Source organism: Eublepharis macularius, chromosome 7 (assembly GCF_028583425.1).
Source record: "Eublepharis macularius isolate TG4126 chromosome 7, MPM_Emac_v1.0, whole genome shotgun sequence".
Taxonomy (NCBI): domain Eukaryota; kingdom Metazoa; phylum Chordata; class Lepidosauria; order Squamata; family Eublepharidae; genus Eublepharis; species Eublepharis macularius.
Genome location: NC_072796.1, coordinates 55,970,599 through 55,984,043, shown reverse-complemented (window position 1 = coordinate 55,984,043; position 13,445 = coordinate 55,970,599). Strand labels below are relative to the sequence as shown.

Sequence of the window (13,445 nt, the reverse complement as noted above, 5' to 3'; positions counted from 1 at the left end):
TTTTTTGCAAGGCATTAACTGCAACAAAACCACTCCCTATATTTGAATACAATGGGCCAAGCTACAAGTGACGAATGACACTTGAACGGCAAGTGTATTTCTCCCTGTTCACTTGCCCTCCACTTGCGCTCCACTCGCTCCACTTGCTGTTCAAGTGTCATTTGTCACTTGTAGCTTGGCCCAATGTCGCATAGGTAATGTATGGATGTCCCATATCATGTGATTAAATAGGACCACATGGCCCTACTCAAATAATATGGAGTCTGCATTTCTTTCCCATTATTGTCAGACTCTACAACAGCAATCACACAACAAAGGTAACCTATGAATTGGACCTTAATGCATTTTAAACAGAATTTTTCTTTCTCTGGAGTACAAATGTATTAAAATTTGACCTGCACAAAAAAATTAAACTGAATAAATACTATAACTGATAATGCATCTTGTTGTACAATAGAAAATCACTTCTGCCCTGGTTTCAGACCACCTAACCTCAGTCTGCAAGCCCTCCTCCTCTCACCAGCTTCTCTTCTGAGCAGCCTGGAGTAGGTAACTTGGGCGATTAGTCTTCTCCCCAGGCCCTTTTCAAGGCAGTGCTGCAGCTTACACAGGCCCCTCACCACTTCCCCTCTCACACAAGGAAGGTCACCCACCAGAACTCTTTCACCTGTTGGCACAGCTGAGATGCAGCCACCCAAACCTTGCCTAGGGAGGCTACTGACCAGCTGTGCTGTGTGCAGCAGCTGTTTAAAGGCTGCAGCCCTTTACATCACTCCCCACTGAGCCTGGGGATCTCTCCACTCAATGACAGCCAGAAAACAAGGGTTGGATCCAACTAATTGTCATTGCCAATAAATGAAGACAGAGAAAAGAAAAATCAATTGTGAAAATCCCAGAGTTATCATACTGCTTAATATAGCAAGCCAGAAATGTTTATTGGGCAAAATAGGGGAAATTGTGATTTTTTAAAAAAGTTCTACCTGTGGCACTGAAGTTCACATAATGAATGGGAGTTTTGCAGGGCAGCATTAGGCTTGTTTCAGAGTTATCCATATCTATTATTTGGTTTTAAAAGAACAACAATAGATATACATCCTTCAGTGCTAGGGAACAGAAATGTAATCTCATCAAAAACCTCGAAGACGTGGCATTTCTGTGAGAAAAGAGGGTAGCTGTGATCCTCACATTTTTTAAAAGGCAAAATGAATGTTCCTCACCTGAGTGGTAATCAGAAAGATTAAAAATGAAATGTAAATATTCATAAAATGATACGGGTGCAGGTTGGGTGTTGTTTATTCAACACACCGCTATGAGGACACTTGTCATTTATATTACACACAACCCTTACACCAGCAGTTGACTGAGCTATGAATCAGCCTTGAGTCTTACTCAGCTGTGACCACTCCCTCAGCCTCAACCTTCCATCTTCAATATATAGGAATTAATCTTTCTGACCTACCTCATAAGATTGCTGTAAGGATTACAAGGTAAGGTATACAAAATGTTTTACATGCTACATAAATTCTAATGGTAAATAATTTTGCCCAGTAATACAATTGTTCTTTGAGTACTGGCAAACTGCAAATGCCCCAGGACAGCCCTGAATGAATGATATTTGAATAACATGCAAGATATTTGAAAGGACTGTGATATTTTCACTATAAATTGCTGACAAGAGAGGCCCCAAGCCTAAAAACTTCCTATAGCACAAAATGACCTACCTGTTTTGCAGCACAAATCATTATTTATAGCAAAGTGAAGGTTACTTTGTGCAGTGACAAATTGCTTCTACCCCCACCGCCACCACCCCACTGAAAGGCAAATAATAGTTTACAGGTTCAGCACTGCAAACCTAATTAAGCAAAGTCTGTCTCTACAAAGTAATGAATGTTGTATTAGTAAAGTCACTTTCTTAAATTAAGTCCCAAATTGGAGAATGGAACAGGACTGACCTTGGATCGTGGTGGTGCTCGGATGTACCATTTACAATCTACCGCCTCAGTGTCAGAAGCTTTCCCTTCCTTCCCGATCTGCAAAGATTCCACAATTCCTTCAGATCCTCCCATCTCAAACTCACAAACTGAAAAAAATGAAATACAGTAGCAACAAAAAATTCAAACTCAAGGAACAAGATTTTTTTTTTAATTATTGCAAGCAAAAACCGAAGACTTCCAAGTGTTATGAAACATTGAACATACCGACCTGGCAAGGGTTTCAAAACACCAAGGTCCTTGAAGTCAGGATCTTAAAATAAAATTGAGGAAGAAAAAAAAATTAGTCTTTTTGTCATTAATTCCATTACAAAGCAGGGTTAAACTTTATTCTGGAAGCCTGTATAGAAAGTCTATCAATGAGTGCTAAAGAAAAGTGATTCACAAGTCACCCATTAAAGGTTAATAAAATTCATGTAGTCATTTGAACACTCTAGAGTTAGGGTTTTTTTTCTTCTTCCTTGGATCATAATTCTCCCCTTCCCCTTTTACCAAAGTAAAAGTCACTAAAATAGGATTTAGTGGTAAAAGCTGATTTCATCATAAATAGGCTAGTAAATAAATCCCCAGATATGATAATTGAAATATGAAACATACACGAGGTAGGAAGCTCATCCCACAGTATTACAGGTTTGCAACCTATTAGCACTGCGCTTTCTAGGAAGAGAGACATAATGACCAGTACTGTGTTCCACGGGGATCTTTGCGCTTTTTGGGGGAAAAAAGGACAAAAAAGGAGCTAATAGATTACAAATCCATAAACATCATTGTTGGGGGTCCACCAAATTATTTATCCAGTGCAAATTTGCTTCCTTGGGGGAGCAAGATTTAAAGGATGCCCATTTAGATTTTAATCCACAAACCTCTGCTCTTGGCTCAGGGAAAAATTATGGTAGGAGTGGGTTTCCTAGAATGTATGGAATACTGTTGATAAAATAAGGGATAATGTGACATTGTTGCAGACATTTTCTGGCAGCCACACTGACTTCAGAAGCACCTGTGCCAAGTGGAGAATCCTGCAGTACATTACTTCAAGAAACCTTGCACTCTGAGTCACAGAATGAGGCAATATCAGTGACTGGCTGCACTCAGGGATATTGGATTATCTCCATGTAGTCCCCACAGCCTTATTCTCCAGAAATGCTATAATATATCTTCTGATGATTTTGCATGGCTATTAATATAGTAGATGTAGGGAGTGGGAGGAAGCTAACCAACCTTTAGGGATTCTGAAGGTGATGCTTTATTGCTCAGATGCTTTATTGCTCAGAGCTTCTTTTATGCTTTTATATTTGAAATTGTTGCAAACAACTCTTTGCATTAAAAAACCTGAGCTATTTTATATACAGAAATGGTTTACTCTATCCTTCTATTTGGTCTGCATATTTGATATTCACCTTCCCAAGCAGCCATCCTTTCCTCCATCACACACAAAAAAATTGCTGACCTAGAAAACTTGACAGAAATCTGTTGGGACTCAGCCTACTAAAATTGATGATTAATACTTGCTAATTGGTTCATTGAGTTTATTAACTTTAAATTGTTTTCCACCCAGCTGAATTAGACTGCAACAACCAAGTCAGAAAAAAAAATTAAAAGCATGTTTTAAAAGACGCATTTAGAGTCAAGACAAAGAGAAACAGAAAACCCACGTAATAGAAATTAGGTACTGGAATACATTTAAAAACAGAACATAAATGTATTAACTGTATTATGGAACTCTGTGTGGCTTAGGCTGAGCCATTGCCATCATTTTATCTTCACAGCAACTTGTTTAATTGGTTAGGCAAAAACATAGTGGCTTGCTTAAGACTACCAGCAAACGTCTCCCCACCCCAATCCATTCTTCCATACATGATACTATCTTTTCATCTCTAAAGCATTATTTAGCTGATAAAAGACAGTTTTGAATACATACTTCATTAATATCCACATGGTGCTCAAGTCATTGCAAAACTTGTCTGTTGAGGATGTGAGGATCTCTTAATTGGGGTTAAGAGATATGGAGTGGACAGCACTTACCAGCAACCAGGTAAATAGGAGAGGGAGCTCAGGGCCAAGCTACACATGACGAATGACACTTGAACGGCAAGTGTATTTCTCCCTGTTCACTTGCCCTCCACTCAATCCACTTGCCGTTCAAGTGTCATTCGTCATGTGTAGCTTGGCCCTCAGTTTAATTTCAGGAGGATTAGTGTTTTCCAAATCACTATGAAACTCAGAAAAATGGGCTGTTTGGCAATTGTTCAACAAAATTGCTGTCTACCAAGCCCAATTCTATCTTTAAATACAAGAGAGTATACTAGGGTCGCTAGCTCTGGGTTGGGGAATTTCTAGAGATTTGGGGGGCAGGTGGAACATGGGGAGGGTAAGATTTGAAGACGGGGCCTAAAGTGAGTAGAGTGCCAGTGTCCACCTTTCAAGGCGGCCATTTTCTCCAGAGGAATTTATCTCTGTATTCTGGAGATCAGCTGTAATTCCAGGAGTTCTCTAGCCACCCCCTGGAGACTGGGAACCCTAGAGTAAACCCATCGCAAAGTTAGCACTTTTTGCAAACTAATATTGACAGGACAAAGGAAGAGGTAATTTAAATGACAGAGAGGAGTCCCTCCCTGCCCACTCCCTATTTCCTGTAAAAGATCAGCTGCATTACATCTGTTCTTCTGTTTGTAACTATCTTATCCCTTTTCTTCACCCATAAAATGCTGTAGAAAGAACTAAAACTGAATGAAATAGTCTGCATGTGGAAAACAGTGGTAACTGTAAGCATGCATTGACAACATCAGAACATGCTGGAGTACATGCCAAGATTATTTTTAGTCATGAACACTATCAAGGACTAGGGATAGAATGAGGTGTTGGTATTAATCTCTAATTTAAGACTGATAATTAGATGGCACACCTGGCTGCATGTGAAACATGCTTTGTCTGGGTGCCACTTTTTGCCTCACTGCACGGACAGAGAGACAGCCTTACATTCCTGGGCATCCAGGCTTTGGGAGGTGGGGCCTGGCCCTATAAAGGGCGGCTCCGCCTCTGTAGGGCTCAGTCAGCTTTGAAAGCTCGGCCCACCCACCACACCCTATGGCAGTACAGGATTAGCTGGTTGCTGGTTACTAGGGCCAGGTAGGATTTTTTTCTCCTTTTCTGAAATTGGCACAGGGAAGAGGTGTTTTTTGCCTACCTTGTACTGACTTGTAGGAGTGGTATTTGGAGTAGTGAAACTGTAACCTAGGTCCCTGGCAGGTTAGATTTGGGTAGACAGAGCGGGCCGGTGAGCACCCGGTGGCACCTGCCATTGGTGGGGCATAGGGGTCTGTCAGTGATTGGCTGGCGGGCTGTACGGCTGCCAGCGGAGAGGACAGACTGCCTGTGGGACCCCCTGTACAAGTCCTTCCCTCGGGCTTCACAGCTGGGGTGTATGGAGCTTTAAGGGGGGAACCATTCACCTGGCCGGCCGGGTTACAGCCATTCGCATGGATGGCTTGCACCTGGGGCAGGGGGTGCTTCCCCAAGCAGATTGAGGAGTTGGTCCAATTGACCCCTTGTCTCGACCTGTACCGCTAGTTATACCCTTGCTGTTATTAAGTTTAATGTTGGTCAATAAATGGCCCAAATTTATACCCAAGCCTTGCGTCTGTCTCTTCATTCCGAATTGGGGGGGGGGGGGGCAAAGCCTTTTCCTCCTTTCTCTTTCCATCCTGTATCATCAAATGTACTTCATTTCTTCTTATCTCCATGTCAATAATTGTCAAGAGTAGATTCAGTTTCTCATAAGCCTGGGAATGTATTTTTTGCTCATTCAGCCCTTTGTAAAAGGTTGTTCCATTTATATGTAGCAAACAAGCACGCCATCATCGATGAAATATTTTAGAAGATTAGCATTTTTTTTTATTCTAGAAACATATGTTTTCTAAATTGCTTATAATTAATGATGCTGTGATTTCCCATGTTTGAAAATCAATCTTACTTTGCTTGCTCTCTGAAGCTGAATACCCCTATCCTTGAATGGATAATGGTTCACAATCTAAAATAAGCAGTGTTTTGAGTGTATTTGCATCTGTGCAATTGGCGGCATTCATCATCACATGGACAGCTGGACATAAGCCACTGTTGGTGCATGCACAGAACTTACTGGTTTTGAAGGGGAATACATAAGCTGTAGATTTCTCAACATTTGGGGGATATTCTGGATCACTCACAAATGCCCATCAAATATTTTAGAGCAGTTTTGGGTAAAGCATGGGGGTGTTTTCAATATCTGTACTTATCATCAACAGCTCATTAGTCTTCTATGTGAGTTCTCCAAACTATTCAAGGACAACTGAGTTTTTTCCAGTGATTGAATAAGAATTTGCCAAAGTTTTTCACTTCTATATAACAATTATAGATCAGGGTTTACAATGCTGAAGTAGCCAAAGGTCCAGTTCTTACACGATCACTACAGCTTGGCTTCCAGCATTACAAAAATCTGTAATTTGGTAACCACATTGCTCATGACAAACACATTTCATACTCACACAGCAGCTTCACACTCCTCTAGGATGGGGTGAGGAAACTGTTAATGGCGCATTGAACACATCCCACATGTTGCAGGTGAGTGCTAAGTGGGGGAGGAGAGCAGGGAGGGGGCACGGTGACAAAACACACAGACACAGTGCTGGAGATAAAAAGGCAACAACTTTATTGAGATTACAGCTCAAGGAGCAAAGGCACGCATAGAGCATAGATGACTGCCAAGGGCTGACTTGCCTGCCAAGCCAATGACCCACATTCCCCCTCAGACCCCTGCCATGGGATGACAGTCAGTGGGATGACACGTGGGTATACACCCCTGAGTGAATCATACCCTGCCACTTGGGAGTGAGGCAGACTGACAGCCCCTGACTGGGCATGCACCAGCCATTCCTCACTCCCCAGACCCTTTATGGAGATCCCCATAATAGGGAAACTGAGCCTGAAGGTCCTGTCTCCCACAAAATGGATTGGTGCCCAATGCCTAATCTGCAGCCTGCTCACTCCAAAGTTGTGACAAAAGGGAGGGCTGGGTAGGATGCCACCACGAGCCAAGTACTGAGGGGCAGGGGCCAGCTTCCCAGACCAGGGGCCTGCTCTGGATGTGCCTGGGTGTGCTCCCCTGGCACCTGGTCATTCCCTGCCCCTCCACAACATGGCGGCCACCATGCCGTCTCCCTACCCACCTCCCCCACATTGCCTGCAACTTAGGCCCCAGATAAGTGAGACATTTTTGTTAACAACCATTCCATGGGGTCAATGTGGGCAACAGTCTTATGCCACCAGCTAGGTAGCTCTGCTGCTGTATTCATTTCTTTCAGAGTTTATTTGAAGGGAGCAGTGATGGAGTGCAAGATTTCTTGTTTTCTTGACACAAGTTTTGTATCTTTAAAAACCGCATAACAGGCAGACAAGGAACAGGTGCAGCTCATTGTTAGCAGGCATAGCCTCTCTGGAGAAAGTTGTTCTCTTGAATAGACAACATCTATCATGCAACTGTTAAAGGCACAGCATCTCTGAAAGAAGGGGGGGAAGGAGGTTGCAAACTGAGGTCAGGAGAATTTGAGAGCACTGAAGCAAATGACTAATGATCTCCATAGGGTTGCTAAGACAAGAAACTGGAAAAAAAACTCTTGAAGCATCTAATAGCAACCAAGGTGAATAGAATTACAGCTTTATCCATCTAGATTTGCCCCTGGCCTTTTTGTCTACATTCAGCCCTCATCCAGTTTGAGGCAGAACAAGAGTCCTGCAGGAGGAAAGGGAGAATAACCTTTCAAAATCTTTTTTCAAAAAGGGAAAAGATCCTGTTAAAGAACAGAATAGCGCTCTGGGCCACAACTGAACATTTACTTGTCTGCAGCTAACCAGTGGATATACGGCATTGTGGAAGCCAGAGAATTTCATCCTAGAGCTGCCACATTCCTTTCTCTTACTGTTCATTGGATGTTGGCTGTGGAAGGCAGCACTAATGCAGAAAACACTATTCCTTCTGCTCATTGAAGATGTAGCACATAGTCAGTAACAAATCAAAATCCTATCTGAATATGTTTCCTGTGCATTGATCTCACAAGAGTAACTGATCCAAGTGATAATGCCTCCAACATCGGTAAGGAACCCTACCCAGATGTCATTTTTGATGCCATCATGATATCTGCAGTTGTACTCTGCTCTCATGCTTCATTTCCCCGTACCGTATTTAAGCTTCCATCTTCCAAGAGTGGCAAGGATATGGGGAGAAGCAACAAGAGAAGAGACTGAATCAGCAGATACCAGTCTGAGAGAGACCTCATCTAACCAGAACACTTGTCACATATTCATGTAAGACAAAACCTTCCAGTTAGCCTTTCTATGCACAATAAGCATAGAAGGCACCATACAAAGTCAGAATCTTTGCTGAGATCCTTTATGAGATCTGTTTGCTCAAGCTACTCTGTTATCTGGAGTTGTTAGACAGACAGGGCCAGGAAGAAAACTGAAGCAGCCTCCCTGCCTTGCAGATTCACAAAGTGAAATCAGCCTGCAGATGTTGCCATACATGTGACATGGGGAAAAAAGGTTTGTTAGAAAATAAGATAAGCTGTTGTAATTCCCACTAAAAATGCCTGCTGTGGAGCTGTGATACCCTGTAATTATTATTATTATATGTTAAATTTTTAAAAGTTCATACGCAAGGGAAACAGAAAAGTGGGGGTAAGATCCATTGAATTAAATTGTTACTTCTAAAGATACCAGCTTAGCATTACTCCTGAAAGATCTAGTCAGTTCTGTACCCTTTGATCTACTAAGGATCTGTACTTTCAATCTGATCTTGAACATGGATTGGGCCACTCTGGAAATTGTTTCCAGAGTAATTTCAGTTGCCCAAATCTGCCATCTCCTCTCCTCTTTAAAAAGGTAGCAGCGGGAGAGAGAGGAGGGGCCGGAATGGAATGAGAATAAAGAGTAGGCGCTAGTTGGATTCCAGTATCCGGGAACTAGAATCACTTTCTAAAGTTAATGCAGGTGCAGGAAGCCAACACCATCTGGAGATTCAGGTCACCTGCTGACTTTTCACCTCTCCAATTTGCCTTCCTCCATTAAGCAGCCTTATGTTGCTGTGAATTTAGGGGGGAGTGTTTGTTAGTAGAAATATTTTAAAGTATTTTTGTAATGGGGTACTTTTTGAGAGAGACTGATGTCTCAATTCAAGGTAACGTGTCTCACCTTTATTTAATTAATAGTTCATGTCTGTGTTCTAGCTAAGGCCCTTGGCTGGGGAGTCCTCCTGATCCTGCTTACTTGTTTATTTTTCACTGTCCCTCATTGCAATATGCACTGTGTAAATCACTGTGTAAAATTTATTCTTTAATAACCCTATCCTGTAATGTTTTCTAATGAACAATTATTATTAAATTCACAGTGACCGGAAAGCCACATGATTTGTTTTCTTATGATATTTGATTTGGATCAGGGTCATATGTGAAGGCAGATGGAATTTTTGTCATGGGGGCCCAGGGTGGCATTGGCAGGCACACGTATTTGATAGCATCAATGCTCTGAGTCTTCCCAATATGTTCTTGCAAATGAATAATTTCTAGTTAGGCACAGAGGTGTCTCCATTTATATCTACCATGTTGTGAGATGAGAGATGAAATGATGAGTGTTTCATAATACAGGAGCCGATTTGGTCTGCCAGCTGGAATGGCAGCACAGATCCCAAGGTTCCTAATTCTGAAATATAAACCCTCTACCATGTGGACATCTACTCTAGGGGTGCACCATTTTTACAAGTTAAATCCACAATACGAGAGAGAGGCACTCTAATACATACAACACGTACATATACAGCCCTGCTTTGCCTAGATGTAGTTTTGCCTCTAGTCTAATGAGATGGGGAGCGAGCTGCCGCACAGGACAGTTGAGCTTCTATTCAGTTTCAGCTTCTATTCAGATATGCCACAAACTTCTTCTGTTTAGGTCTCATCCACCTATGATGAAGTGTGAGGCAATATCTGGCTCATGTCTCTATGGGATCAGAGACCTCTTTATGATTACTTTATCTGACTTTCTGCATGATACATGCTTGAGAAGTTCATCCAATTATTCCTACATCAAACTTTACCAAAACCAGAGTAAAGGCTCATTTGTCCCAGCAGGGTTTAATTAAATCTTGTTTCCAAAAGCAAGAACACTGCTTGGCCTTATTTTCAGGGATACTGTTCACATTATAAATGCAAGTTTGTTTCCATACTGAGGTTTTGCTCTGGTTTGGCATCCAAACTGGAGTGTGTGTATATTTGAACTTCCACATGATATTACCTGCTAATCATCCACTCTGCACATTTCCCCTCACTTTACTGTAATCTTTTTCAAGCCTGGTTTGTATGATCTTTTTGGAAAGACTGGCCAAAGTGTGTTTTCATGCCATATGGATGGTAGGGATACATTTGTGTAGGTCCCACCTACACTGACACCTTATTTCCTTCTCAGCCCCACCTTCCAGTTCTCCCTGACACAGGAGGGCTTTTACAGGTTTTTTAAAATAATTTACATATTTCTAGAGCATTATTACAGTATAATGATCTATCTAATAATTCCGTATGTTTTTTATTGTGGAGTTATGCTTTTGCCTTTATCTCTTCAACAAAAAAAAAGGGTTAGAGGCTTACTTTTTGAAAATGGAACCCAGGGCTTCAGAAGACCTAGTAGATGGGTGTTATAACACTATAGTGATAGTTGTTTTTTTCTAAAAAGCCTCCTAAAGCCCTCTGTAGTGGAGGGGAATGGCAACCACCAGGGGGAGGGGGTAGTGTTGTAAAAGCTGTTGCGTTACTACTGCAAACACCTCTGCATTCACACTTACAATGAAACCTACAGAGAATCACTGCTATGGGGAATCAGCCTGTATCAGTATTTCCCTGCTCCTCATGGCATATCAAACATAATTTAATACAAATAGTTTAAAGCAATAAACATTATGTTTGCACCATGTTTTAAACAGGGGCACAAAAGCATGGTGGTTGAAATGGCTCTAGGAAGAATGATTGTGTTAAATCTGAGTGGAGTTTGCATCGTAATCTGATTTTTGTTGTGGTTATTAGCCTATGTACCATTAAAGAATGAGCTGAAAACAAACTCCCAGTGGAGCAAAGCAAAAGATATTGCTACTAATGTATTGCTACTGACATGAATAGTTGTGTAGCATGCACACTATTCCTATGATTCCCAGGGTATTTGAAATTTTCTGGTGTCCAGATGCAGGTTGTTCCTCCTAGCCATGTTTCTCCTCCTCCCTCCCATCTTAAAGAATCAGTTAATGGCAGAGCTGATTTTGATAAATGGAGCATCCATATCCTCATCTGTATCAGTTAAGGATGTCTGATAACCCTTAATTTAAAGGAGTGCTTCATGTTCCATAACATCAGAGCCCCAGAGCATAATGGATGCCCCTTATTTGCCGGTTCTGTAGCTAAACTGTATAATACATTCCATTTCAAGTCCTTAAGAGTGGTGGCTCAGCAAGGAGTGCCACTTGAGGTTGCCATTTCCTACATCAGTCTCTCCCCTCCACTGCTTTTCCCCACCTCTGCTGGGCATCCTCTGCTTCAAGAAGTTAATGTCCCATTCTCATTCCCCAAGAGTAATGAACTGCACATGTCCAATAAGGTTTCCCAAACTCTCACAAAAACCTTCTCACATGAAGCCCTGCTGGGCATGCATGTCATGCTACGCTGGCTCTTCTCTACTGCAATAAAGATGCCGGTAGGGAGTGTGAAGGGAAAGAGTACAGTGGATCCTGTGCTGGAGGTGTGGATGATGAAGAAGAGGAGGTAGAAGTACTAAGGGACGGAGTGAGACAGTGGCTGCCAAGCTCCAAATTCTTCCAGCCAAGGCCACTGAGTTACATTGCTTGTCCTTAACTTAGTTCTTATATCAAGTTACCAATACCTATTTTATCTACTGAATTAGAGCAAGAAAGTTTCTAAACCCACAAGTCAACTCTGTTGAGGAGTGTACTCCAGGTGCAAATCTATTCTTTGAACAGGAGCAGAAATCTGGTACAGAGCTGAAAACAATGCTGAGAATAAAGCATAAACAATTTAACATGACCCTGACCTGGATGGCCAGGTTAGCCCAATCTCTCTAGCTCTCAGTAGTTATGCAAGATTGGTCCCGGTTAGTCTTTGAATGAGAGACCACCAAGAAAGGCCAGGGCTGCTATGCAGAGACAGGCAATGGCAAACCACAGCCTCTTGCTCTGAAAACCCCAGCAGGAGACACCATAAGTTCTCTGTGACTTGACACTTTACACACAAACACACACACACAGTTTAGCATGACATATTTAAAAAATGCAGAAACTACTCTGCATACTGTAGTTATACAGTAGTATAATCCACAATCCATATCCTCAAAAGCCATCTAGATCCTCAAAAGCCTCAGGCTCAGCAAGCTTGTGGAGGCAAATTATCTGGAAAGAGCTCCTGGGACAACATCTGAGTACTAGACTGCTAATTAGAGTTTTAAGTGTTTAAGGTGAGAAGCAGAGCCTGCAGACTGTAGCTCTACCAGAATCTGATAGAAGGCATCTAAGCTCCACAGCCACAGTGAACTGTCCCGGGTACTGGACTTCCCTAGCTGGATGTTCTTCACTTTTCCAGACCAAGGACTCACTAAGCACCCATAGAGCTGCAAGCAAGGGATATAAGACGTGACAAGAAGAGGGGGAGCCAAAGTTATGATCCCATCATGTCAAAGCTGGGACAACAAACAAGAGCTGGAGACAGGAGATACAAGATTGGTACCAGGAGGCGTGCCATAGTAAGGAACAAGTCAAGAAGCAGAGCCATGGAGGAAGCAGAGCCTCTGCATCTAGTGAACCTGCCCCATCATCTTGCTGAAGTGTGTGTGAAAAGAGGGGCAGGCACCATGGTGCCCTTATTGTACATGCACAATAGTAGTTCAGTTCTTCCAAAAGTGAGCCAAAGTGGGAGGGCAGTAATACCATACCTCCAAACCAACAGGTGGAACTTTGTGACCCACAGATTGAAGAGCACTATCCTGGTTCTTACCAAGCTGGTGAAATTCTGTTTTACTTGGGCCCTTTTTAGTTAATTGCCCCTGCTGGATCTAGTCTAGGTAGACTAGAAAGGTCAGATATTGGTAATCTTTTCATCTTGCAGTTCTTCTCCCTGGGCTGGGGCTAAGGATGCTCATTTGCCAAATTTCTCAGAAAGGCAACGGCATAAAAAACGGCATAGAAGGAAAAACACAGTTGGATGGGAATATTTAAACACTACGCCTGGTCATTGCCACAAATGTCCCTGCCTATATTTTTTTCAGGAAGATCCAGGCTCTCAGAACTAGGGGCTGCCACCAAACATCCAGTTCAATCCACAGAGCATTTTCATGTATGAAGCTAAAAGCATTATTTGCTTATAGATGTTTGGGTGAACC

At 42.2% G+C, this 13,445-nt stretch overlaps 1 protein-coding gene across 2 annotated transcripts in view; it reads right to left on the bottom strand.

Annotated features, from left to right (window-relative positions):
- Positions 1 to 13,445, bottom strand: part of NETO1 (neuropilin and tolloid like 1) — a 140,213-nt gene that overhangs the window by 66,003 nt on the left and 60,765 nt on the right. For both annotated transcript variants that reach the window (XM_054985486.1, XM_054985487.1), the window contains exons 5-6: positions 2,203 to 2,244; positions 1,953 to 2,080 (exon numbers count right to left, since the gene is read on the bottom strand). In XM_054985486.1, the coding sequence (XP_054841461.1) occupies positions 1,953 to 2,080; positions 2,203 to 2,244 (170 nt within the window). The remainder of the gene's footprint in view (positions 1 to 1,952; positions 2,081 to 2,202; positions 2,245 to 13,445) is intronic.